General features: G+C 35.5%; 1 protein-coding gene and 1 pseudogene across 2 annotated transcripts in view; both read left to right on the top strand.

Moving 5' to 3' along the window:
* Positions 1-27,518, top strand: part of PTPN4 (protein tyrosine phosphatase non-receptor type 4) — a gene marked incomplete at its 5' end in the record, with an annotated part of 125,884 nt that overhangs the window by 38,243 nt on the left and 60,123 nt on the right. Inside the window, 8 exons of the mRNA XM_084228696.1 lie at positions 1,966-2,008; positions 2,105-2,183; positions 5,687-5,731; positions 6,196-6,248; positions 6,584-6,704; positions 15,822-15,909; positions 23,079-23,167; positions 25,463-25,526. Of these exons, the coding sequence (XP_084084822.1) occupies positions 1,966-2,008; positions 2,105-2,183; positions 5,687-5,731; positions 6,196-6,248; positions 6,584-6,704; positions 15,822-15,909; positions 23,079-23,167; positions 25,463-25,526 (582 nt within the window). The remainder of the gene's footprint in view (positions 1-1,965; positions 2,009-2,104; positions 2,184-5,686; positions 5,732-6,195; positions 6,249-6,583; positions 6,705-15,821; positions 15,910-23,078; positions 23,168-25,462; positions 25,527-27,518) is intronic.
* On the top strand, positions 18,018-19,934 carry LOC311180318 (heterogeneous nuclear ribonucleoprotein A3-like; annotated as a pseudogene). Its single transcript has 2 exons — positions 18,018-18,105; positions 19,111-19,934. The product of its transcript is annotated as a heterogeneous nuclear ribonucleoprotein A3-like (transcript).

The following is a 27,518-nucleotide window of genomic DNA, read 5'->3' as shown; positions in this document are numbered from 1 at the left end:
TTTTCTGTGAACTTTTCTATTGTTATCCATGGTCTGTTTTCCATCAGTGTTTCTTTTTCTTACTGATTTGTAGAACTTCTTTGTAACTTTTTCCCCAGTTTTTATTTCAAATAATTACATTTTTACTATGAACACCATCTTTCTTGTCCAGTAGTGCTAATTATAACATTGTCCCATTTTCATAAGTTAGGCCAGGAACCTAAGTCCTTTCTCACTGATCTCATTGGTGAAGTCTATTAAATTTCCCACTGCTTACTATTACTCTCCTTCTAAGTTATGTTAGCACAACACATTTATTTGTGTATATAAATATAATTGAATCTCTGCTATCAGAATGTTTTGAAGGAAAACAGAATAAAAAATGCAGGCTTTTGATAGGTTAACTGATACCAAACTTTAATTTTTAGACAAGCATTGAAGTGAGTGTATTTTATGAATTTTTCTAGAAAATACGAAGAACAAAATCTCTATATTAATAGATGGGTGGAAAGATGGATAGGTGGGTGGCTATATAGGAAAAACAAATGTGTAAAATGGAGTGAAAACCAGCTGATTTGATCAGAAACACATCTCTCCCCTCCTTCAACTGTTAAGTCATTCAACAGGTTTAATCAATCCCTCGGCAAATATTTTTAATAGATATCATATGCCAAACCATGTGCTATGTGCTGTATGATAAGGTTTGAAACATTTTATCCATTACCTCATGGACTTCATAATCTAATGTAGGAGATTGGCAATAAAAGGTAAAACAAGTATATTACAATTAAGAAAATGATATGAGCGAATTCAAAATTCCTTCTTGTTTATAGAAAAGTAACTGTATAAACAGCAGCTTTGTGACATACTTAGAACCTTGTAGTGAGAAATTATCAACATATCTCTCTAATTTCTGGATGAAAGATTGAGAAAAAGATGGTAAGAAATGAATGAAAGATAAGAATAAGTCAGCAACTAAGAGGATATGCCCAAAACTATACTAGGATAAGGATGGTGCCTGAATAGATGGAGGAGAATTGTGCATTTCTAGGGATAGTTTAAAGGTCACTCAGCTATGTGTTGGATGTTATGGATAGTGGAAAACAAAGATTTAGTGATTACTCCCAGTCATTTGTTATTAAAGTTTAAATAATTATGTACTCTGCATGGCATCAAATATGGGTAGTAGGACTAAGGTTTATAAATAATGATACGTAGCTTATATTTGTGTAGAGCTTTGAACATACTGTCACATCTATTACCTCATTTTGGGTTCTGTAATTTTTTAAACTGAAACATGTTGGCAGTTGAAATATTTTCTGAATTCAGTTATAATTTTCCCAAAATAGAGCTTAACTAGCATTCAGAAGTGTTGAGGTTACTTAAAATTCAAACACACACAAAAAAAACCCAGTCCTTCCCCGAACTAAACATTGTCTCTTGCCAAATAGTGTGGATTTGGGGGACGGGGGTGGGGGGAGAGTAGTTTCTTTTTTTTCAATGGATAGGGTAGAAGTTAAAAATATTTTCTTTAGATTTTCATGGTCTATAGTTAAATTTTGTCTGCATGAGCGTATAAAGCAAAGCATAGTTTTATGAAATAGAGAATTTTTAAAACTTGCCGGACAGTAATGTAGTTAAATGAACAGAAAGCACTTCAGAATCTTGTGATTATTACACATTTTTACTTTTGGAATACAGGTTATTGGCAGGCTCTATAATCTAGTGGAAAATTCAAACTAAAACCTTATAGCTACCACAAATACATTCAATAATTCTAGCATAATTTTGTTATACTATGATGAAATTTTATAGTATGTATTATATTTCATTATGCCATAATGAAATATAGTGAAAATTTCTCATAGGTAGTCCTTTTCAGAAATACAATTTTTAGCATTAATCTTCAAATGGAACAGATTTGTAAGAATTGATGTTCTAATTCCTCAAGAAAAAAAAAATAAATCAGTTTTATTTATTTTTCAGAGGTGGCTGGATCCAAACAAACCCATAAGGAAGCAGCTAAAAAGTGAGCATAAATTTACTTAATGTTTTGCAAGTATACTTTTTAGAGATAAAGGATTAATATAATCTGATTAATTAGAACTGCTTTTATTAATTCTAGGAGGATCTCCTTACAGTTTGAACTTTAGAGTCAAATTTTTTGTAAGTGACCCCAACAAGTTACAAGAAGAATATACAAGGTGGGTTTATGGAGCATATTTTTCTTGAAAATAGCTGTGGTGTGAGAATTGTGCCTGCCTTTTCTTTTTCATAAACAAACATTCTGTCTCCTTTGAGACAGCATAGACTTTATAAAATGTGAAACCACAATATATAGGTGAAGAGCTATCTTTTTGTCCTTAAGTGATTTTTCCTTTGTTTCTCACATAATGGAGTTTCTAAAGGAAGTTGGCAGAGAACTCAGTACAATGTTCAGCATTTCAATGCTCACTTTACTGGGCATTTTAAGTTTAATCTTAAATTACACTCTAATTTTATTGTCATTTATACTTGAAAAAATAAATGCAAGAAGGACTCAGATGAGCATCTTGATTACGTATGAATGTTAGGAGAACTGTTTAAGGTAGAATTAGGAGAATACCTGCCTTGTAGTAACTAATTATTAAAATCTGAGAATAAATGAAAAATGTTTGGCTGAACTTGCCAATGCTCAAGTATTTGTAAAATAGAATTTTCAGTAGACAAAGTGAAAAACATTAGATTCACATTCTCAAGAGTCTTTTTCTGTGGATTATTGGGGTGCTGTAGGGACATGTGTTGACTTTTATAATGGGGTGGCTTAGGAATATTGCTCTTATATTTGGCACTCCTAACACTTGAAACTAATAGAGAATTCAAGCTAATTTATCTTGAAAAGTAAAGTTGTGTTACATGAATATCTTTATTTTAATATTGTAGGTCATAGTCAAGTTTTATTGTTATTGTTAATTAAAATAATAACATCTTTAATAATTCTCAATATAGTAAAACTTTCACTAATTTTGCATGAACTCCAAGGGAACTATGAATTAATGAAAATTGTGAATTATAAAGCATTTTATATTTCCTGGCACATATGAGAACTTGAAATCAACAAACTATTCCATAATATATTTTATGTAATCAGATGTTAAATGTATAAGAAATATTTGTAATTCGAAGACCGATACTTTTAAATTGGATTTCTACCATGTTTAATGTTTATGAAATGATTGTTCATATAAGCAGTTAAAATATTGTCAGTCACAGCTCTTTGTTCATAATTACTCAAGCAACTATCTTTCAATTTCATAATAGAGCTTTATTGTGTTTATTCTTTTATAGCCTGTTTTGAAAACATGATCAAGGAATAAATGTATCTCACTGATAATTAATTCAGAGTATCTTTGTGACATAGGAAAAAGTAAAGTTTCCTGGTAATCAAGGAATTGTGTTGAATCCATAGTCTAGAAGATTAGTTTTGTTTTCACTATAATTTCAGCAACTCTTTATAATGGAATGTCCTAGAATCTTGTAGGACATTGGTGCTATTGGCAAAATGGGGTAAGCAGCTAGTTTTTCTTTTATTATCATGGCATATGTCAGTGATTCCTACCCTGCTTACAAGTTAGAATCATTTACGGGAGTTTTTAAATGGGCTGATGCCATGTCCACATCCCTAGATTTCGATTTAATAGGTGTCACATGAGACCTGTGCAGAGCCAGGACAAGCTTCGCAGGTGTAATGTGCAGCCACCATTAAGAAAGACCCCTTTAAAAAAGTGCTTGTGTTTTCTCAATATGACGGTTATTATTAGTTATAAGAAACTCTCAACGATGGTTGATAAATTTTAAGGACTTGTTTAAATTACAGAAAACAGGAAATCTATTAAGCCATCTTACCTTCAGCAGTGGATTAGTGGGGAAAAAGAATGGACTTAGAGCTTCCATTAGGCTCACCATCATTTAGTATTATCAGGTGCTGGCATCATTACAATTACAATTTTTCCAGAATACTGATGGTATTATCTTTATACCTTTTGTGCCTGTGACTGAATTAGAAAAGTTATGTTATTTTTACAATTTAGACGTGTCATTTCTACATTTACCTAATCATTATTCTATCTTAAAGGTATTGTTTTGCAAACATGGTTTTATTACCCTATTTGGGGTATTTAGGCAAGTGATAGTATTTCCTTTTTACTAATATGAAAACTAAGGCTCAACCAAATTTTAACTCCATTGCCCAGAACCACAGATTGGTTTATCCTAAGTTTTGAATTCTGATTTCCACTCTATCAGACCTTACTGTTTGGTATGTAAATAAAATTCACCAAGTATAGTTATAATTTGTGTAGATTTTGCAGTGTTATGTCAGGGATATATATACATGACCTTTCAATCCTAACCATAAGATTGTTTCCCACCAGGAACCTTTGTTTTTTAATTATTCAACCCAAGTAGGCTTGGTAGAAATATATTGCCTTGGATTGAGTAAGTACATAATATTTTTGATATTATGTATTAAGCCTCACAGGAAATTTAGGGTACTTCATTAATATATGAAGCGAGGATATTTGTATCAGATTTTTAAAAAGTTTTCAAATTAATAACTGATTCTCTGAAAACCTTAATTGCATTCTTTGGTAATCTGAATATTATCATGGAACTCTTTAATGACTTAAGCAAACAACTAAAATTTTTAATTTTTTTTTTTAACTCTTAGAGAGTACATATATACTTTTTTTTTTAGTGGGATGAGATAAGTCTTTAAATTGTCACATTTACAGCATATATTCTCAGGTAGTCTCTCATCCAGGGAACTTTGGTGACAGGACACTATGGTGACCCCACTTGAGAGGAGAAATCCTATATTGTGAAAAAATAGCAAGGATGTTAATAAATAAATATTGAATATAAAACTGAAAATTTAAAAAAAATTAAAACTTCAAAATTGGTCTTCTGCCAGTGTTACAGAAACCAGGTGACTTTGCCTAAACATTGATACATCTATGGGGGAGTGACATATCACTAGTGGGTATAAAAGGAGGTACTCACTTGGCATCTTGAAAGCAACTTCGACCTCCCTGTTAAAGAATACTTATTTATAATTTGATGTTTTTATAAGAAAGTGGGTACTCGACACCTTTAATAGACAGCAGTAGTAGGGGAAATAACTTAAGTCTCTTTTTCTGATTAAAGGAAGCTTTCTTAACTCAAATAAAATTGAAAGGATGCTTTTCTACAATTTTCAGTTTCCTGCTGCCTAAAATGATGTTACCCACATCAGCCTATCCTTGCACCTGGGATCCCATCACAGCAGGCAGAATGATTTTTTTTCAATTACTCTTCAGTCCATTGCTTCTGTTTTCTCCCTATGTCTGCCTCAAGGTTTCTATGCCTCCTAGTTCTGCCTTTTGCATACACCAAGCCTCAGAGTATTTACCCCTTAGTCATAGGCCTTTTAAAAATCTTGAGTTTTTTAATAGATACTATTGGAAACAAGACACTTGAAGTATAAAATTTCATATTTTAAAGATTTGGATTCATGAATTTATGAAACCTTATTTTAAAAATATTTTCATATATTAATATGTAGGTTATGAAAGTAAATATTTAAATATTTCAGTTTTATTTATTTATTTATTTAGTAAATATACAGTCTTTAAACTCAAACTCTAAAAGTTGTAATTTCAGTAAATACTATCTTTTTTTTTTCTTCAAGGTACCAGTATTTTTTGCAGATTAAGCAAGACATTCTTACTGGAAGGTAGGCTATTTTAAGTTTTTAGTAAGGGTTTCAAAAATAGTTTAAATTGGCGCGCAGACCTCTCCTGCCGCTCGCTGCTCCCCTCAGCAGTGTACCTCGGTCCTTCTGCCTGTTCTACTCCCCGCTCTGGCTCTGGTGAATTCTCTCACCCTCCCGCACTTCTGACTGTACCCAGTGCATGTATAAACAAAACAAACAAACAAATAAATAAATAAACATGCCTCCTTAAAAAAAAAAATAGTTTAAATTCTGTATCAAATAACTCATGATCACTGTAGGTTAATTATCTATTTGAAAGTGGTTACCTGTAGCAAGCATTCCTTTCATCAGATAAATTCATTACTTAATAGTTAAAATAGAAGTCTAATAGAAACCTCAAGTGTGAATAGTATAATATAAATGATAGTGCTTTAAAAACTACTTTGTTTCACCTTGGGTAATGTATTTTCTCTTTTGTTTATTAGGTTGCCCTGTCCTTATAATACTGCTGCCCTTTTGGCTTCTTTTGCTGTTCAGTGTAAGTACAAGCCCACTTTGGAGTCAAATGACTTATCATCACATCATCTGTGTTGGCAGTACTTGCTGTTATATATTATTTAAACATGTTACTATATAGGAAAATGGGATTGCAGAGGAAATGTAATGAAGCATCATATTTTGTTAGGATTTTCTGAAGTTATTTTAGACATAATAGAATGTTAAATGCATTATTCTCTCTTGCTTAAATAGGAACATTAGAAAAATAAGTATTTTACCTCTAGAAATATAATGGACTTGATGAATAGCTGATTTGACTCTAAAAACTTGGAAAATGTGTTTGTTAAAGTGTGAATTTTTCCTTCCATTCATTAGCTGAACTTGGAGACTACAGTCAGTCAGAGAACTTGCCAGGCTACCTCTCAGATTATTCTTTCATTCCTAATCAACCTCAAGATTTTGAAAAAGAAATTGCAAAATTACATCAGCAACATATGTAAGGATTGATTTACTTTTCTGTTATTTGGTAAATGTAATGGCTTATTTTCTAGAAAAATGCATTAATTTATTTCAATATTGTATTTACTTAATATATAGAATTTACTATTATGCAAAATAATGTGATTCATGTAAAGAAGTATAGGTGACTTATGCTTTAAAAAACAGTCATTGCTGATTTCATACATTATGATAATTATTTTCATTTCTCTTAAGAACCATAAAGCTAACAGAAGTTTATTTACTATTATAGAAAGTTGCCAGTTCTTTAAGAGGGAATTTTAGAGTACTGGTATTATATTTACAATCACAGATCTATCAACTTAGCAATTTTTTCTCAGTTTTTAGCTGTGAAAGGAAAGTTTGGTTATGAACCAAAAGGAGCTTTACATAATGCTAAATTAATTTTTTAAAAATGTAGTTCTTTAAAAATAGTAGCATATAATATTCAGCTTTGATATTTTGTGAGTGATTTTTCCCCCAAGATTTATTACTTTGATTGGAAAGTAATATTATTTATTGGTTCACTAGTTTACTTTTACTTTAATGTACAATCCAAAATATTAATGGAGGACCTAAGGAATGGTTTATATTGGCTGATAGTCTGAGCAGCTATACAGCCTGGTCTGAAATTCTGGAAAAAAAATTACTTATTGTCTTGTAACCTTGGCAATTGTTCTGTATCTCCATTGCTCTGTTTCCCTATATGTACATTGAAGAAATAGTAGTATCTACATGTAGTGTTATTGTAAAATTTAAGTGAGTTTATGTATACCAAGAACCATGCCCTGGACTGGATATAAACACTGAAGAAATAGTAATTCTTATAACAGAAACTTAACTTTCATTTAGAAATGGCCCATGAATCTAAAACAGTTTTGCAGTCTATGGCCTGCTAATTTTTGTATGGCCTGTGGGCTAATAAGAATGGTTTGTACATTTTTCCTTCTGCTTTCCATTTTTTATTGTTTTATTTTATTGTGGTAACACTGGCATACAGCCCTGTATAAGACTCAGAGGTATAGCTATGATCATACCTCTTAAGATGTATATTACCACACCACACCCCCCACTATGGTAATCATAGTCCTTTGGACCTCCCTCTGCTTCTGATATGCTCAGTTTAACAGATTTCTAGGGTTCAGTTTTGTTTGACCCTTTGTTTTATTTTTCTGTAATCCACATATTAGTGAAACATTCTGGTAATTGTTTTTCTCCTTTCTTATTTCATCTAGCAAAATCCCTTCTAGCTCCATCCATGTTGTCACAAATGGCAAGAGTTCTATCTTTTTAATAACTGCATTGCATCCTTTTGTGTATGTATTGCCACATCTTCTTTATCCAACCATCTGTCATTGAGCACTTAGATTGTTTCAATAGTGTGACTGTTGTGACTATGTGACTATGGTGACTGTGTGACTATGGTGCTGCAATGAATATAGAATTGCATATATCCCTTCAAATTAGTGTTTTTGCATTCTTCCACCTAGGGGTGGAATTGCTAGGTCAGATCCATTTTTAATATTTTGAGAAAATGCCATACTAATTTCCATAAGGACTAGACCAGTCTATATTCCCATCAGCAGTGTACAAGGATTCCTTTTTTTCTACACCTTTGCCGACATCTGCTGTTTCTGGGCTTTCTGATATGGACAACCCTCATTTGTGTGAGATAATATCTCATTGTGTTTTTGATTTGCATTTCTCTGATAATATGATGAACATCTTTTCATGTGCCTGTTGACTATATGTGTATCTTCTTTGGAGAAGTGCCTGTTTAGATCTTCTGCCCATTTTTTGAATGAATTATTTGTTTCCATTTTTTGAGTTGTATGACTTCTTTGTAGATCTAGTTATTTATTTATTTATAAAGATTTATTTATTTATTTATATAAGCACTGGGTACAGTCAGAAGCGTGGGAGGGTGAGAGAATTCACCAGAGCCAGAGCCAGGAGCAGAACAGGCAGACTGACGAAATACACTGTTGAGGGGAGCAGTGGGCGCAGCCAGAGAGGTCTACAAGCCATGTGGGACCCTCGCCGGCGGCCGGGGATTGTTTTGCCTCTGTTTTCTTTTATGTATTTTATGATTTCCAGTCTTAGACCCAAACTTTTAATCCATCTTTAATTTTTTTTGTTTGTGAGTTGTGGTCTACTTTCATTCTTTTGTACGTGGCTTTCTGGTTTTCCCAAAATCATTTCTTTTTTTTTTTTTTAAAAAGATTTATTTTTTTATTTATTTATACAAGCACTGGGTACAGTCAGAAGCGCGGGAGGGTGAGAGAATTCACCAGAGCCAGAGCGGGGAGCAGAGCAGGCAGAAGGACCGAAGTACACTGCTGAGGGGAGCAGCGGGCGGCAGGAGAGGTCTGCGCGCCATGTGGGACCCTTGACCAGCGGGCGGGGATTGAACTGGCGCTGCAGAGGCTGCAGGCAGCTTCGCAGCCCAGTGCTCAACCGCTGCGCCACCGGGGAGGCCCCCAAAATCATTTCTTGAAGAGACTTTTTCTCCAATATATACACTTGGTTTCTTTGTCATATATTAATTATCCATATAAATGTGGATTTATTTCATTCTCAATTCTGTTTCTTGGGTCTGTGTGTCTATTTCAAAAACCATACTTTTTTTTTTTATTACTATAGTTTGCTAGTAGAGCTGAAGACTTAGAAGTATGTTACTTCTGTTCTTGTTCTTTTTTGTCAGCAGCACTTTGGCTATTCAGGGTCTTTTATAGTTCCAGGTAAATTTCAGTAATGTTTGTTCTGTTTCTTTGAAGAATGCCATTGAAACCTTGATAAAGATTGCATTGAATTTGTATATTGCTTTGGACTAGATGGAAATTTTAAAAATGCTTTCAGTTTATAGGCAGGAACTATCTTTCCATTTCTTTATATCTTCTGTTTCCTTTAACAATACCTTATAGTTTTCATTGTTTCGGTTTATCACCTCGTTAAGTTTACTTTTAAGTATTTAATTCCATTTGATGCCATTGTAATGGAAATTGTTCTCTTGATTTCTTTCTCTCTAGCTCATTGTTTACATATAGGAACACAACAGGGTTTTTTTTTTTTTTTAATTTTTATAGAGGCATGCTTTATTTATTTGTTTGCTGGTTTGTTTGTTTTGTTTATACATGCACTGGGTACAGTCAGAAGCACGGGAGGGTGAGAGAATTCACCAGAGCCAGAGCAGGGTGCAGAGCAGGCAGAAGGACCGAAGTACACCGCTGAGGGGAGCAGCGGGCGGCAGGAGAGGTCTGCGCGCCATGTGGGACCCTCCTCTGGTGGCCGGGGAGCAGCCGGGGATCGAACCGGCACCGCAGAGGCCGCAGGCAGCTTCGCAACCCAGCGCTCAACCGCTGCGCCACCGGGGAGGCCCACAACAGGGTTTTGTAAATTGATTTTGTTGCCTTTCACTTTACTAGATAGTCCTTCCCCATAGTACTGGTTTAGTGGAGTGTAAGGTGTCTTTAGTGTTTTCTTTGTATATTATAACATCTGCTAATAGTGATCATTTCTCTTCTTATCCAATTTGGATTCTTTTTATGTCTTGTTCTTTCCTAATTGTTCTAGCTCTCTATAGTACTTCTATATAATACTTCCAATACTATATTGAATGCTAGTGCTTAAAGCAGACATTGTCTTACATCTGATCTTAGAGCAAAAACCTTTAGTATCGGGCCTCCCCGGTGGCACAGCGGTTGAGCGCTGGGATGCGAAGCTGCCCGCAGCCTCTGCAGTGCCGGCCCGCAGACCTCTCCTGTCGCCCGCTGCTCCCCTCAGCAGTGTATTTCGGGCCTTCTGCCTGCTCTGCTCCCCACTCTGGCTCTGGTGAATTCTCTCACCCTCCCCGCTTCTGACTGTACCCAGTGCTTGTATAAATAAATAAATAAATCTTTAAAAAAAAACAACCAAAAAACCTTTAGTATCTTACCCTTGACTGGGATGTTAGTTGTGGGTTTGTCATATTTGGACATTATTATGTTCCTTTATGTATGAGGTATGTCCTATCCCATTTTTTGAGGGTTTTTGTCATAAATGGATGTTGAATTTTATCCAATGCTTTCTCTGTACTTTTTGATAGGATCATATGATTTTTATCTTTCCTTTCTTGATGTGATGAATACATTGGCCAGTTTTCGTATGTGAACCAACCTTGCATCCATGGAATGAATCCGACTTAGTCATGGTGTATGACCCTTTTACTACATTGGTGAATTTGCTAGGATTTTGTTGAGGATTTTTCATCTATATTCATTAGAGATACTGGTCTTTAGTTATTTTTCTGTGTGTGTGTATGATGTCCTTGTATGCTTTTATCAGAATGATGCTGGAATCACAAAATGTGTTTTGAAGCATTCCCTGTCCCTCAATTTTTGGGAAGAACTTGAGAAGAATAGCTGTTGGTTCACCTTTGAAGGTTTGGTAGAACTCACTAGTGAAATCATCTAGTCCTGGGCTTTTGGTTTTTGGGAGACTTCTGATTACCTATCCAATTTCCTTACTTGTGATTTGTCTGTTCTTGTTTTCAATTTCTTCCTGACTCAGTCTCATAAGATTGTGTACTTACAACTTTGCCCCTTTCTGTTATTCATTTTATTGCATATGGATGGTCAGAGTAATCTCTTATGAGCCTCTGTATCTATTATAACTGAGGTATCTGTTATAACTTCTCTTTTGTTTGTCATTCTATTTATTAGAACTAACTTCCTCCCTGCCAACCTCCTCTTTGTTTTCTTGAATCTCACTTGAGATTTGACTATTACTTTTTCAAGGATCAAACTTTTGGTCTCATTAATCTTTCGGACCGTCTTTTTTATTTCTATTTCTTTTCCTTCCACTCTGATTTTTGTTAGTTTGGTTTTGTTTGCTCTTTTTCTAGTTCTTAAGGTGTAAAGATTAATATTTTAAGCTCTCATTCATTGATGTGGGTCTGTATTGCACTATTCTTCCCTCTAAGTATTGCTTTTGCTCTGTCTTTCACATTCTGATATGTCCTATCTTTACTTTTTTTGGTCCCAACATATTTTTTAATTTCTCGTTTGATTTCCACACTCAGTAATCATTCAGCAATATGTCATTCAGTCTTTACATACTAGAGGTCTTTTGTGCTATCTTTCTGTGGTTGAGTTCTAATTTGATATCATTGTGATCAGACAGACACGATATGATTTCAATCTTCATGACTTTAAGAGTTGTTTTGTGATCTAGTATCTTGGAGAATGTTTCCTATGCCCTTCAGATGAATGTGTACTCAGCTTTGTTGGGGTTCAGTGCCCTATAACATAAACATAACATAAACAGTCTTATTTCTCTTGATGGATATTGTTTCCTTCTTGATTTTTTTGTCCAGGTGATTTGTCCTTTGATTGATGTCAGTGGAGTTTTGAATTCCCCTACCACTATTGTGTTATGACCAATTTCTGTTTTTAGGTTTGTTGATACTTGTCTTATATATTTGGACACATCTACTTTTGGTGCATCTATTAATGAGTGCTATATCTTCCTGATGTATTAATCTGTTAGTCATTATGTAATGTCCATTTCTGTGTCTTGTTAACTTTTTAAATGAAAGTTTATTTATTTGACATAAGTATGGTTGTCCCTGCCTATCCTGGGGTCCTACTTGCTGGTAGTATTGTTTTCCAACCATTAATTTTGAAACTATGTGTATCTTGGAGCTCAGATTGGTCTCCTGGAGACAATGAAAAGTTGGATTTTGTTTTCTGATCCAGTCAGCTACTCTGTGCCTTTTGATTGGCAAGTTCAGTTCAATTATATTTAGAATGATTATTGATATATGGGTATTTACTACTGCCTTTTTGTGTTTAATTTTTTTGGTTCTATTTTATTACGTAATTTTTTGTGGATTTTCTTCATTTTGATTTAGGTAAGGGTGCCCCCTTCAATATTTCTTATAGGGGAGATCTAGTGTTTGCACACTTTTTAAGTTTTTGCTTGTCTGGGAAGGTCCTTATTTCTCTGTTGTATCAGAAAGCGAGTCTTCGCAATTGTATGGGGAATATAAAAATAAAATTTATAATTCAAAAAAAAAAAAAGAGGGCTTCCCCGGTGGCGCAGTGGTTGAGCACTGGGTTGCAAAGCTGCCCGCGGCCTCTGCGGCGCTGGTTCGATCCCCGGCTGCTCCCCGGCCACCGGAGGTGGGTCCCACATGGCTCACAGACCTCTCCTGCCACCTGCTGCTCCCCTCAGCAGTGTGCTTCGGTCCTTCTGCCTGCTGTGCTCCCCACTCTGGCTCTGGTGAATTCTCTCACCCTCCCGCGCTTCTGACTGTACCCAGTGCATGTATAAACAAACAAACAAACAAATAAATAAATAAAAATACATGCCTCTTTAAAAAAATAATAAAATAAAAATTAAAATAAATAAATAAATAAATAAATAAATAAATAAATAAAAAGAAAGCAAGTCTTGCAGGATATGGTATTCTTGTTCTGCAGTTTTTACCTTTGAGAATTTTGAATACATCATTTCATTCTCTCCTTGCCTATAGAGTTTTTGCTGAGAAGTCTGATATAAGCCTCATGGGCATATCTTTATATGATACCTGCTTTTGATCTCTCGTCACCTTCAATATTCTCTCTTAGTCTGAAATCTTGTTAGTCTCACTACTATATGTCTTGTTTCATTTATTTGTAGGTCTTGTTGCATTTAGGTAACTAGGTGTTGTTCTAACATTATGGACTAGTGTATTTAATTCCTTCTCAATGTGTGGGAATTTTTCCTCTATTATTTCCTTAGATGGGTACTCTATTCACACCCTCTCCCTTCATGAATACCCATTATTCTTATGTTGGCTTTTTTAATGTTGTCAGATGTTTCTTGAATTACCTCTTTGATTTTTAGATCTCATTTTTCTCTCTTCTACCTAGGTCCTTAGCCTTCTTGGTCATTGATTCAATCCTCCATTTGATGAATTATACTCTCATATTGTGGAAATTTTGAACTCATAGGAAGATAAATAATCACATCTTTTTAGTTGGGTTCTGGAGATTTTTCTTTTTCCTTTTGAGGTGCTGTTCTCTTGCGTTCTCCAGTTGCCATGTGGTTTTTTGTTTGATTTTTTTGTTGCCATTCTTTTTTGTGTTTTGGTCTGCCATTTTGCTTTAGATTTCTCTATTTTTTTACTGTAAATATAGCAGTAATTAGAGATATGTACTACTACCCTGTTTCTTGCAGATGAATCAGTGGTTTTTATGTCATTTAATTTGGCCTTTCCAGTCTTCTGTAGGCCTGGAGATCAGATCTTTCAGCTGCTGACCCAGAGAGTTGGGGAAGGCCTTGGAGTGATTTAGTTGGTGGTGTGAATGCTAGTGTGAGGGGGCTGCCTCACGTTTGTCTACGTCTGATAGTGTTCTTCTCTGTGGTTCCAGATCAGAGATTGCCATGTACATGCTTTGAGTGAGCTTCAGGAAGTCAGTAACATTTAAACTGTAATAGCTAAACTAAATGATCCTTTGGGGAGTAATGCAGGGAGTCATCTTGGTCTGCCGCCTGTTCACACATTTTAGGTGGTTAAAAAAATCGAAAGAAAAACATATTTTGTGGCACATGAAATTCCAGTTTCATTTTAAGTAAATAAACAATTATTGGAACACAGATTCCAATATTCGTTTACATATTGTCTGTGGTTCCCTTCACATAACAGTAGAATTTGAGTAATTGCAGTCGGGGGACCATTGACCTAAAAATCTGTCAGTTTTCCAGTAAAAAATTTGACCTCTGATCTAAAATATGACTAATGAATGGGAATTTAATAGATTAGCTGTGTGGTAAGGTTTTATTTTGGTCTAATAGTAAATCCCATTTACAACAAAAGTTTTACACATAGAATAGATGATTTAAGGGTTTGAAGATAAGTCAAATCTTTAAAATTTACCATTAATGGGAAATTGTTTCTGTAAGGAAAAGATTGCATTTTCGATTAGGTATTGATTATGTATTTTTATTTGATTTAAAGACATGATTCCTCAAATCTTTAAACAAAGGGAAAAAGTAGAATCATTCAGTTTAACTGAGTTGGAGTAGGTGTTTGTTTAACCTAATTGAACTTTAGAGATAACTGAAGTATATACTCTTTTTTATGAGGAATTCCTTTTTTATGATCATTCATTGGCAGGCCGTGGTCTCCCATTTCTAGTTTTAATGAATGAAACATCGATATCTTTGCTTTTGTAATTTGCTCCTATTGTTTAGGTATAGTTTGATGCTATCATTTGCCTTAGAACAGTATATAAGATAGGAGTAAACCTGTTTTTTACTGGCTTTGTATTTACAGAAGTAGTTCTCAAACTTATGTTCATAAAAGTTACCTGGGATATTTGTTAAACAAACAATTTGGACATTGTTTCATCTGTAGACTCTATAAAACAGTATTTCTGAAACGATGATGAAAGATCAATTTCCCCTCAATTTGTCATGGAACTATATTTCTGAAAAATGTAATAAAACGTGATTTACTGAAAGTAAGGTGGCATAATAAAAAATGCACAAAATTGTAAGGTCTTTTTTTAATTATTGGATTCAACAGACAAAATTATTTTGCCAAGTCGATATTAAAAGAGTGACTCTCAATTTTTATACTGATTATGGAACACAGACCATATTCTGTTGATTCATATTCTGAGAAGCATTACTGCTCTGGAAGTTATCTCAGCATCTGCTTGTTTCAGAAGTACCCTGTGTGATTTAAATCCTGATACAGTGTATGGACCAGATTTTCAAAACAATTTTTTTAATTGAGTTACCATCAATTTACAACATTATGTAATTTTCAGGTATATAGTTTCTTAGCAACCATTATATCACACCACAACCACCACCAAATGTCCAGTTAACTTCCACAGCAACCAATTGGCTCCCTTTGCCTATTCCAACTCCATCATCCTTCTGTTCTGGTAACCACCAGCCAGGTGTTGTCAGAGTCTAAGGATTTATTTTTGTTTATAAAAATACAGTGTTCCAGAAGTAATCATGCATGATATTTTGTAAAAGGTTTATTTAGAATGCTGAAATATTTACAGCTAAATAACCTTTTTGTAATTTGACCGAATTTGTGATTGATTTAATTTTTACCTTTATGATATTTTTACAGAGGCTTGTCTCCTGCAGAGGCAGAATTTAATTACCTGAATACAGCACGTACCTTAGAACTCTATGGAGTTGAATTTCACTATGCAAGGGTAAGTGAAGAAAACTTATTTTCATGTTGTTGAGTTAAGCTCTGTTGCTCAGTGCTCAGTGTCATCTTTTTTTTTTTTAAGTGCCATGACAGTCTTAGGGAACAAATGGAATAATTAGTGAATGCTAACAGTTGCCCTGACCGTTTACTCTAACTATAATTTCTCATATAACTTCCTCATGAGAGTGGTAGAAGTGAATGTTTCTGTTATCTTTATTCAAGGTGGTGTTTCATGTTACAAAGATCATTTTGCAGACCATAAGATAGTATGTTTAGAATTTTTATTTTACAAAATAATATGTTATAGAAAATGTTTTGTTGTATGTTTAGCTTTTATAATAACCATTGTCATAAAAGATGCTCTCAGCTCTTCTGTGTTACTGCATTTATTTTATTTTCACCATATAGTCACTTCATAAATTTTATTTATGAAATCACTAAATGATGTATATGCTTATTTCTTTCCTCTTCCCGCCACCATTCCACTATCAGGGGAATTTATAATCACTGGCTTCTGTGTGTTGGCTGCTGCTTTTCCTTGTTTTAACTTTGTTGACTCCAAAAGACTGTTACCCTCCTGTCATAGCTTATTTGTGAGTGGCTATCCTTCATTTGTGTATCTCTTCAGCTAGATTCATTCTCATGCTTTCTTTATGAAGAGCTCATATTTCTTTAGAAGTGCCTAACACACAGCAGTTCTCCAAAATCAGTGAAAACTGAAATTATGGATAATCGCTGTTGAGTTGGTAATTGCCGCAGACTTCAAACTAATTATTAGACCTTATAATGTTATGTTCTAGGAAAGGAGTGATAGTTGTTACAGTTTGTAAAACTTATGTCAATCCCTTTTTCAAAAAAACCATATGACTTGCTTTCCTCAAATGATTGTCTCCGATAATTCTGAGTATTTGTGACTTGAAAATCTGTCTGATTCCATTTAAAATATGCAGGTATGTATCTCTTAAACCTTTTGTTTCTTTAAAATATACTCCTTCATCTACCCTCCCTATTTGGGTGCTATTACTTTTTTTTAATTAAATAAAGATTTATTTATTTATACAAGCACTGGGTACAGTCAGAAGCGCGGGAGGGTGAGAGAATTCACCAGAGCCAGAGCGGGGAGCAGAGCAGGCAGAAGGACTGAAGTACACTGCTGAGGGGAGCAGCGGCGGCAGGAGAGGTCTGCGCGCCATGTGGGACCCTCCTCTGGAGGCTGGGAGTAGCCGGGGATCCAACTGGCGCTGCAGAGGCTGCAGGCAGCTTTGCAACCCAGCGCTCAACCGCTGCGCCACTGGGGAGGCCGTGGGTGCTATTACTTTTGAACTTGATGCTCCAAAATGTAACACAGTGGTCAGTATTTGTGCCAACTAGATTTTGGTTTTTGTTGTAGTCAAATTTCAAATTAATGAAATTTAAAATATGTAAACAAAACTATCTTTAACAATAAAAAATACCACTAAATTCTGTTGTTTTATCCTTTGCAATTTTGTAGGGATATTTTAGACTGCTGTCTGCTATAATTGACTCCTATAATGAAATAGTGTTGGACTTTCCTTTTTCAATTTAAATTGAAAAGCCGGGGGATGTCATGGTTTGTGGGTCCTCACCCGTGCACTTACATCTTCAAGACACCACTCAGGCTCAGGGCGTATCAACTACAGGATTCATTAATAAAGGGAGAATTGTGAAAAGAAAAGAGTTTTTAAGGCCATGAGTGGCTGTCTGTCCTACCCCACATAGTGTCTGCAATGTCCATGAGTCCAAATCAAAAGCTGCTGATGCAAGATGACGCTGTCCCCTTGATGAGAGCTTGGAGCTAGTGGCATATCTATAAGTAATGGCAGGTACTTGGTCCTCTGGCACTGCCACAGGTGGAGCTGTGGTGCATTAGCATCTATTGGACTGGCAGACCAGGCCTCCTAGTGCTGGACAGGACCAGAGGCCAGATAGGATAGTTTGGAACCGAACAGCACAGCACTAGGAGGTGGTGCCAGACAATCAGAAGCAATGAACAGCTCCCAGAGGCAGTGCCAGAGGACCAAGTACCAGCATTACTCTTAGATATGCCAGCCAGAGACCAGCTCTTTTAGAGATAATGGACACAAGCCAATGGTGCCAGTCAACAGGCAACGTTGGAGGCAAGACCAGAGACCTGATGGGAAGGTGTTGAGTGCTGTGAAGATCAAAGATCTCAAAGGTCTCAAAAGTCTTGAGTTTGGATGAATCTATCTGAAGTCCTCTCCAACCTCAGCTTATATCCCTTTCAGGGTACCCACCATTCAAGCCTAACTGGTCCATTTATAATTCCTGAATGGTCTCAAAACTTTGAATGGTACCAGTGGATGCTTGAATCTGACTGGTCTGTTTTTAAAACCAACTCAATTTTCAAACAGATAACCCATCAATGTGTCCACGCCCAGCCTGTGTTGAAGTCAGGTGGTCTCCCATAGGTGTTGGGTTCTGTAGCAGGGTTCGGTGTTAGGTGTGGCAGTGCACTCAGGGGGCCCTGAAGCCAAACCAGGGCACAGGTCTGAGTGGCCATAGTGAGGATTGCCTGTAGGCTTCTCACTGACCTCAGTAACCCCAGCTTGCCATAGGCCTCTATCCCTACAGCTGGTGCTAGGGTTGGCCATCAAGACCAGCTGCTGAGGTGGGCCTCAGCAAAGCCAGTGACTGCTTGGCTCCTGTTACAGAGTGACATGGCTAGATCTCATACATAATTAACTTTATTGATTTGATTAAGTAGCATATTTTCATTTTTTAAATTATTAGATTTTAAAATTGTTTGCCAGAAAGCCATAAATGAAGTATACCAAATTAAAGTAATTGAAATTTTAAATAGTCAAACTTAGTTAGAAACATATGTACAGACAAGAAAAAGCCAAAGAAAAAGGGTTTTTTGTTGTTGTTGCATGTGGACACAGATAATTTAAAAATAAAATGTGCAAATCTTCAATGAATATGAAGGGAATTTTATAGCATCAGGACTATAAAGGATAAAAGGTCAAAAGGGGAGAGGACACATAAAGAGAATACTTAACATTTTAATTGAATATCACAATTAAAATGTGTTTGAAATTGGATTTGATTTTTAAAAGCAAGGTAAGATGTTTGTTTTTTTTGCCTGCTGGCTTTCTTTCTGCCTCTAGAAGTATAGGCTGAAAAAATCTGAATAGGCTCTTGGTTCAATATTGAACTCCAGTTGGAACAGGTGAAGTTCCCTCTCAAAATAGAGGTAAAACTGCTGCTGGGTCTTCCGACTCTGGCCATCTTGGCCTCTGCTGGCAGGAACCACAGCAGTTAAAAAAACTATTCTTTGGCGATCTGAACTTTGAAGCTACAGATGCTAGCTTAAGAGAACATTTTGAGAAATGGGACACACTTACAGATTGTGTGCTGATGAGAGGCCCCCAAACAAAACATTCCAGGGGCTTTGGTTTTATGACTCATGTTGAATAGGTGGATGCAGCAATGTGTGCTCGACCACACGAGGTTGATGGGCATATAGTGGAACCAAAGAGAGCTGTTTCTAGAGCAGATTCTGTAATAGCTGGTGTCCACTTAACAGTGAAGAAAATTTTTGTTGGTGCTACTAAAGAAAATACAGAAGAATATAATTTGAGAGACTACTTTGAAAAGTAGTTTCAATGTTGTCAGTTTGAAACCATAGAAGTTACGGAAGGCAAGTCGCATGGTAAGAGGGGATTTGCTTTTGTAACTTTTGGTGATCATAACACAGTTGAAAAAATTGTTTAGAAAGAAATACCATAGTATTAATGGGCATAATTGCGTGGTTCAAAAGGTCCTTCATAAACAAAAAAATGCAGTCTGCCGGATCACAAAGAAGTCATGGAGGTGGGTCTAGAACTTTGTGGGTGGTGGAAGGAACTTAAGCCATGGTAAAAACTTTGGTGGAAGAACTGGTTATGGGGCTGTACTGCAGTGGGTGGCAGCAGATGTTGTGATGGAGGAGGTAATGATGGATACAGTGGATTTGGAGGTGATGGTGGCAACTGTGGTGGTTGACCAGAGGTGCAGGGGGTGAGAAGATCCACCAGAGACAAAGTAGGGAGCAGAACAGGCAGAATTACTGAAATACACTGTTGAGGGGAGCAGCAGGTGAGACAGGGTAGGTCTCCTATATGGGTTAGCTCCCTGGCCGGGAATCCAATTCAGGCTGTAGTGGTGATAGCACTGAGACTTAACTCCTAGGCCACCAGGGGGGGCCCCCATTTAAAAAATTTTAAGATAAATCCAGGTTACTTTCCATAATGATTATACCAGTTTACATAATCAGTTAAGAAATATTTGCAAAAAAAAAAAATATTTGAGAGGACCTCCCCGGTGGCGCAGCAGTTGAGCGCTGGGTTGCAAAGCTGCCCGTGGTCTCTGCAGCACCGTTTCGATCCCTGGCTGCTCTCTGGCCACCGGAGGAGGGTCCCACATGGCGCGCAGACCTCTCCTGCCGCCCGCTGCTCCCCTCAGCAGTGTACTTCGATCCTTCTGCCTGCTCTGCTCCCTGCTCTGGCTCTGGTGAATTCTCTCACCGTCCTGCGCTTCTGACTGTACCCAGTGCTTGTATAAATAAATAAATAAAAATAAATCTTAAAAAAAAAATTTGAGAATTAGGCTTTGTTGAGAAATGTTAAATTATATAGTCGTTCATCTGGTCATTCAGAATGACTTGGCTGGCACTGTTCATGAACTGTTTATTCCTGGTCTATGATGAGGTAAGTACAGAAAATGCATGGCAGCATTTGGAAACTTAAAGCAATGGGACATCAAGTGTGTAATAGGTTTATTTTGCAAAAATATTTATAGCTGACATATTAGGAAGTTAAATAAGACAAGCAAACATAACAGGTCCTTTACCATAGACAGTTCTCTATAGATAGTGACTGTTTCACATGATCCTAGCTTCTGTAATATAACTGATAGCAATTTGGTACAGGACCACTTGGAGATATCACAGGTTTGTAGACAACTTTAATAAAGTGAATATTACAATAAAGCAAATAACAGGAAGTTTTTGCATTTAAAAGTTATGCTTTGACTATGATATAGGTGCAGTAGTAGCATTATGTCTTAAAAAAAAGTACATATCTTGGGCCTCCCCGGTGGCGCAGCGGTTGAGCGCTGGGTTGCGAAGCTGCCCGCCGCCTGCCTCTGCACGCCGCTTAGGTCCCCGGCTGCTCACCGGCCACTGGAGGAGGGTCCCACATGGCACGCAGACCTCTGCTGCCGCCCGCTGCTCCCCTCAGCAGTGTGCTTCGGTCCTTCTGCCTGCTCTTCTCCCCGCTCAGGCTCTGGTGGGTTCTCTCACCCTCCTGCGCTTCTGACTGTACCCAGTGCTTGTATAAATAAAATAAAATAAAATAAAATAAATCTTAAAAAAAAAGTACATATTTAAAAAATACTCTATTGCCAAAAAATGTTAACATCATCTGAAACTTTTGTAAGTTGTAATCTTTTTGCTGATGGAATGTCTTGTAAAAGAAAAATCTGCAAAGTACAGTAAAATAAAGCACAATATAACATGGAATGCCTGTATTTCAAATAAGTTTTAAGAGACATAAATATTTTTGAGGGAAACTTACAACAGATATGAGCTAATTAAATTTTCATAGAGAAGATGGGCTTGATCTAGACTTAGGTTTGGTTTGATTTGATTCATCAGAGAGAAGTGAAGGCATAAGAACAGCATTATTAGCAAAACCTGTTATTATCAAGACACAAAACACGCCTGACAAGCAAAAGGTTTTTACTGGTTTGAAGGGAGAGATCCAGTGGGATAGAATGGTTGTTTTAAGTCCATTAATGGACTCAAGATAAGACATAGCCCTACAAAGGATAGAGATGTATTCATTCCACAAATGAGTACAAGATTATTCCATATGAGGCAGGGTAATGGATTTGGTAGGAACTGTAATAATTACCTTAGCTGCTCCCTACCTGGTTATCCTGACAGAATTTGAGGATCCCCTGTGTTTCTGTCTCCATTCTCTTCAAGGATTATGGATTGTTTCAAGTGATTCTTTGTGTTTTCATTCATCTGCTCTGATGTTTGATGAAATTGATGACGGAAAGGGTATTAGGAACATATATTAAATCTGCTGACTTAATCCAAACTTCTGATTGTCCTTTTAAAAATGATTTAAGACAGTAATAATGTTTGGAGCTGATTATTGCTAAACAAAATGAGCAGCCAGACAAATTAGTGTACACTATTGTGTGTTTGACTACTTAATATGTATTCGTCTACCTAACAGGTTAAGAGGATTTTATTTAATTAGAAATTATTGAAGCTATATTTTAAAAGGCTTATTTTAGAAAGATAATTATAAAATCTTGATTATATTTTCATCCATTAGTCCTGTAATCTGAGGACATGAATGTTATGGGGTACAAGCATTATTGTTGTATTAGCTTGCCTGTAGAATACTGCAAGTAAAGAAGCAAAACTATTTCAAGGTTGGTTAGCATCTGAATAAAGCATTTTAATTCTAATTCTGTTGACAGCTAGTTTTGCTATTCTAGTTGCATCAATTAGCACAATGAAAACTTATCTATCAAAGCACAATTCAAATTTTCTTTCTTGATGTCTTCAAGACTTTCTAACAATTGTTTCTTACTCTATAATCTTGTAAGTTTTTTATTGTATTACCTATTTGCTTTAAGATTTCTCATTGGATTAGAAATACTGTTTTATTACAGGTTGCCCTTTACCAAACTCTGAACTTCTTCATGTTCTATTTACTTTTGTAATTCTAGCACCATATTTACAGCGACTGGATCTTAACAATATAGTTTAGAAATGGAAGGATGGATACAACTTATCATATTACATAATGAGAAGTCATTTGGTTTCTTATCCCAAAGAGTCAGTCCCTCTTAATAAACCACTGTGAATCCTGAGGTCGTTTTTGCTTTAGGTTAATGAATTTTAATAATGCAATATTTGTTTGATTAAATTATATCCTTTATTCTTATGAAGTTACAGTTACCATGCGGGTTTGTAAATATGATACAGTGGGTACTCCCTTGGAAGTGTTGATTTGTGTTTAAAGAAGTAATCCTTTTTTAAAAATATCTTTTAACAATTAAAGCACATTATTTTAGATTTGTCATTTTCTCTTTTTTAAAAATTTTTTAAATTTTCTCTTTTTGAAGGATCAAAGTAACAATGAAATTATGATTGGAGTGATGTCAGGAGGAATTTTGATTTATAAGAACAGGGTACGAATGAATACTTTTCCATGGTAAGAACTTCCATCAATACTTTTATCATTATAGTACCAAATGTAATAATATAATTCATAGTAAGAAAATACTGAACTGTGTTAATGTTGCCATGCAACATACTTGGAATCTTCCAGAAATGAAGTAGTTAGTATTATCACCTTTTTTCAGTGTTTTATACCATGATAATTGCTTTAAATATAGTGTCTCATTTAAATACATTAGTGGGGTGTAATTTATTAGTTGGAACAGGGTGTGGTTACTGCAAAAAAATACCTAATATACAGTGGATGGTAATTACTCAATTGAATAGGTTTGTTAAAATTGCTTTATTTCATTGTGTGCAAATAATGCCTCTGTAAAGTTCATTAATAATGAGTAAGGTCATTTTGTGTTTCATCTCACATCTTTTAAATGTTTCTCTCATATCTTTTTATAACTTAATATATCCTTCTTTGTAGAGCTCAGTAATATTACATTGTTTTGATGTACAACAGTTTATCTGTTCACCTACTAAAGGACATCTTGGTTGCCTTCCTGCCATTTTTTACAAGTATGAATAAAATTGTTAACATCTGCCACTAGCACATGAATTCTTTCCCTAGTTCCTTTCGGTAAATTCAGGGGTACAATTACTGAATTGGCATGGTATAAGTTTGCTTAGTTTTCTAAGAAACTCCTAAGCTGTTGTTCCAAATGGTTGTATCATTTTGTATTCCCGCAAAAATGAGAGTTCTTGTTACTCCATATCCTCACTAGAATTTGATGTTGCCTTTGTTGCAGACTTCAGCTCTTCTGTATGTAAACTCATTGTTTTGATATGCATTTCCCTGATGGTATAAGATGTAGAGTATCTTTTCTTATACTTACTTGCCACTAGTATATCTTATTTGGTGAGATATCTCTTAAGATCTTACAGCCACTTTTCATCAGATTGTGTTCTTATTGTGGAGTTTTAAAAGTTCTTTTTTTTTAAGATTTATTTTTGTTTATGCATACAAGAACTGGGGTGTAGGCCAGAGGTGTGAGGGATAAGAAGATTCATCAGAGACAGAGGGGGGAGCAGAACAGCAGATTTACTGAAATACACTGCTAAAGGGAGCAACAAGGGAGGCAGGAGAGGTCTGCTGGGCCATTTGTAGGTTAACTCCCTGGCTGGGATCCACTACAATGAACTCTGGCAATGTGGGGATAGATCAGATAGCACTGAGAATTAACCCCTACACCACCAGGGAGGCCCCACTCTTTGTATATTTTTGACAGTTCCTTATTTGATATTTCTTTTACAAATATTTTCTCCAGTGTGGTTTATCTTCCAATTTGCCTGGTACTCTCTTTCACAGAGCAGAAGTTTTTAGTTTTAATGAAGCCCTACAGATCTATTACTTCTATCATAGATCAAGTAGGATAGGGTGGCTTAGAGTAGGCTGAAATTGGGTGTTTCCTTCCCAGGTTGATTGGGCTCTGATAATACTCCAGCAGGTTACACTCTGGTTAACTAGTTCCCCTATTTAAAGGCAGATCTTGTTAAGAAGAGCAGTGTTCGGCTTACTTCTCGTTACTCTCCCCTCCCCTGCCAGAAACCAGAGATTTTTGCTTCCAGTATATACTCTGGGGAACTAGCTGAATTCTTGGAGTTAGATCTCAGAATATTATGGGAGACATCTTATGACAGAACTTCCCCTGGAGTTTTTAATTCTTAGAGTTGTCCATACTGAGCCTCCAGCAATTTTTAAACTATAGTTCAGGTTTTTCTATCCCAGTGTACATTCATCTGGAAGTTTCTGCTCCTGGTTCTCAGCTTTGGTGAGCTGTAATTGCCTGTATTCATCTTTTGGTCTTAAATCTTGGGGGCAGCAGTTTGCCTTGGGCTCTTCCCTCTCATAGATTGCAGAAGAGCAGTTGATGATTTTTTAACCTGTTCAGCTTTTTACTAATTGTTAGGATGGAATAGCATTTTACATGTGAAAGCAGAAAACCACTTGCAAATTTAAAAAGTAACTGTGTTATTAGTATTTCTTAAAATTTTAACGTGTGACATGACTATATTTATTTCTTTAACCATAAAACTGGGAAATGTAAGATTCACAGGTAATATTCAGATAACACTTTCCTTAATTTAGCACATAGATTCCTATTTTTTCCTAAAAAACTAAAAACTTTACATTCTTATTTACTGTATGTATATAAGTATATATAATTAAATGTTTAGATGTTATACACACTAAAGGGTTTTTTGTAATTATTTTCTTAATTCATTAGTATTTTCATTTTTATTTCAGTATTTTAAAAACCACAATTCTCTTTTTATCCAGGTTGAAGATTGTAAAGATTTCTTTTAAGTGCAAACAGTTTTTTATTCAACTTAGGAAAGAATTGGTAAGTATTTATCTAATAGTTATTAATATAAAGAAGTATTTTAAGAAATGACCATTCATGACAAAACTTTTAGTGCAAGTAAGAGTATTATCAATCATTGATAACTGCTTACTGAGTTCACATTTTATGACAAAGGGTATCATTTCCCCAATTTCTATGATTATGATTTTAAGTTCTTCTACATATCCATTCTGCTGTGTCTTGAATGTAGAATCTGACTTGTCAATCCTGCTGTTTGCTCATAGTCCCCAAGGTCCATTCATGAAGGGAGTACATGATCCTTTTGTATGTTCTTTTTCTTTTTTCTACTCTATCTATAACACCTCCTTTCATATATAAGCTCATTTCATTTTAGAGAACACTAGTATTTAGTTTTGTTTCTACTTCATGAATATTTAGCATATTTCCTCCCTTTGTTAGAGTGGTCATATTCTTTTTATATATTAAGTACAGTGTGTTGAGTAACTGTGCAAAAACAGTATTGGAAAAGATTTTATCCTGTAAATGATTTAATCAATTTCAGCTATCCTTTTACTTTGACTTCCACTGTTTGTTAGAAATGTTGACAAAATAATGCAGATTTCAAGGTGATTATATGTGTATATGTATATAAAATGCATAAAAATATATTTGAATCAGCTGCATTTTATCAGAAGAGATTGACATATTCAGTGACTATGTTTATCGTATATGCTCACAAAATACAGAAGTTGTTTTAAGAGAGTTTTTACTGAAGTAAAATAGAAAAGTATACAGATACTAAGTCTAAACTTTGATTTGTATATGACATAATGTTATATGTAGAATGTCAGTATGTAGAACATTAATACACCCCTTGAAACTAAATAAAATTCATTTTATTTAGAAGAAGTCAGTTGGGGTTAGCTTACTGATTTATTTCTGTAACCATTGCAAGAAGTTATGTAAATCTAATAATTGAAAGAATTTTGAGATCAGCATCCTTCCAGTGGTTTCCTAGTTCTCTTAAATAAAATCCCACTTCCTCACCCTGTTCTAAAGGCCATTGGTGATCACTTCCTTTACTGATTCTTCCCTGTGGCACCTACTTTCTCCGTTTTTACTCTGATTCTACACAAAGGCTTGGTCACAATTGCTGTTACTTCTGCATTCCAAGTCTGCTGCACATTTCCCTAATAACAAAAAAATGGTTGTTTTCTGGGAAAAGGGTGGTTTTCTTTGCTACTTTTTTTTTTTTAATTTGGTCATTTATTTTTAACTGAGTTAGCATTGGGGTATCCCCATCAGATATAATGACCATAGTGAATCCACCACAAAGTTGCCTATACTCCACTACCAGAGACCTTTATACCTCCCTCCTTTTTCCTCTCCTGCCCCTTCCCCTTTGGTGCCTCAGTTCTGTAGTCAGCTATCAAGGGTTAGTTTTTCAGCTTGTCTTTATCTGATGAATCTAGTTACTTTATATTCCATATATTAGTGACACCATCTGGCATTTATCCTGTTCCTTCTGACTCATTTCACTTAGCATTATCCTTTCAGGCTCCATTCATATTACCATAAAGTGCATGAGTTTATCTTTTCTGATCACTGAGTACTATCCCTTTGGGTATATATACATCATCTTGGGGTAGATTCTCATCTGTTCTGGGGCACTTAGGTTGTTTCCATAATTTAGTGATAGTAAATAGTGTTGTAACAAACATGGGAGAATTAGTGTTTTTGAATTTTTTGGATAGCTGCCTAGGAGTGGAATTACTGGGTTGACGGGCAGATCCATGTTTAATGTTTTGAGACACCTCCATCCTGCTTTCCATAAGGGCTGGGCCAGTTTGCATTCCCACCAGCAGTGTGGGAGGGTTCCCTTTTCTCCACATCCAAGCCAGCACTTATTGTTAACTTAGAAACAGAATTATAGCTAGAAAGTTTTGAAGACAGATGCATATAATTTTTTTTAACATTTCTAACTTTAAGAGTTGTAATGTTACTTGACAAGGTCTATGTTTTGCAAACTTT

Source organism: Talpa europaea, assembly GCF_964194135.1.
Source record: "Talpa europaea genome assembly, chromosome: 1".
Lineage (NCBI taxonomy): Eukaryota > Metazoa > Chordata > Mammalia > Eulipotyphla > Talpidae > Talpa > Talpa europaea.
This window is presented reverse-complemented; position numbering and strand designations above follow the sequence as displayed.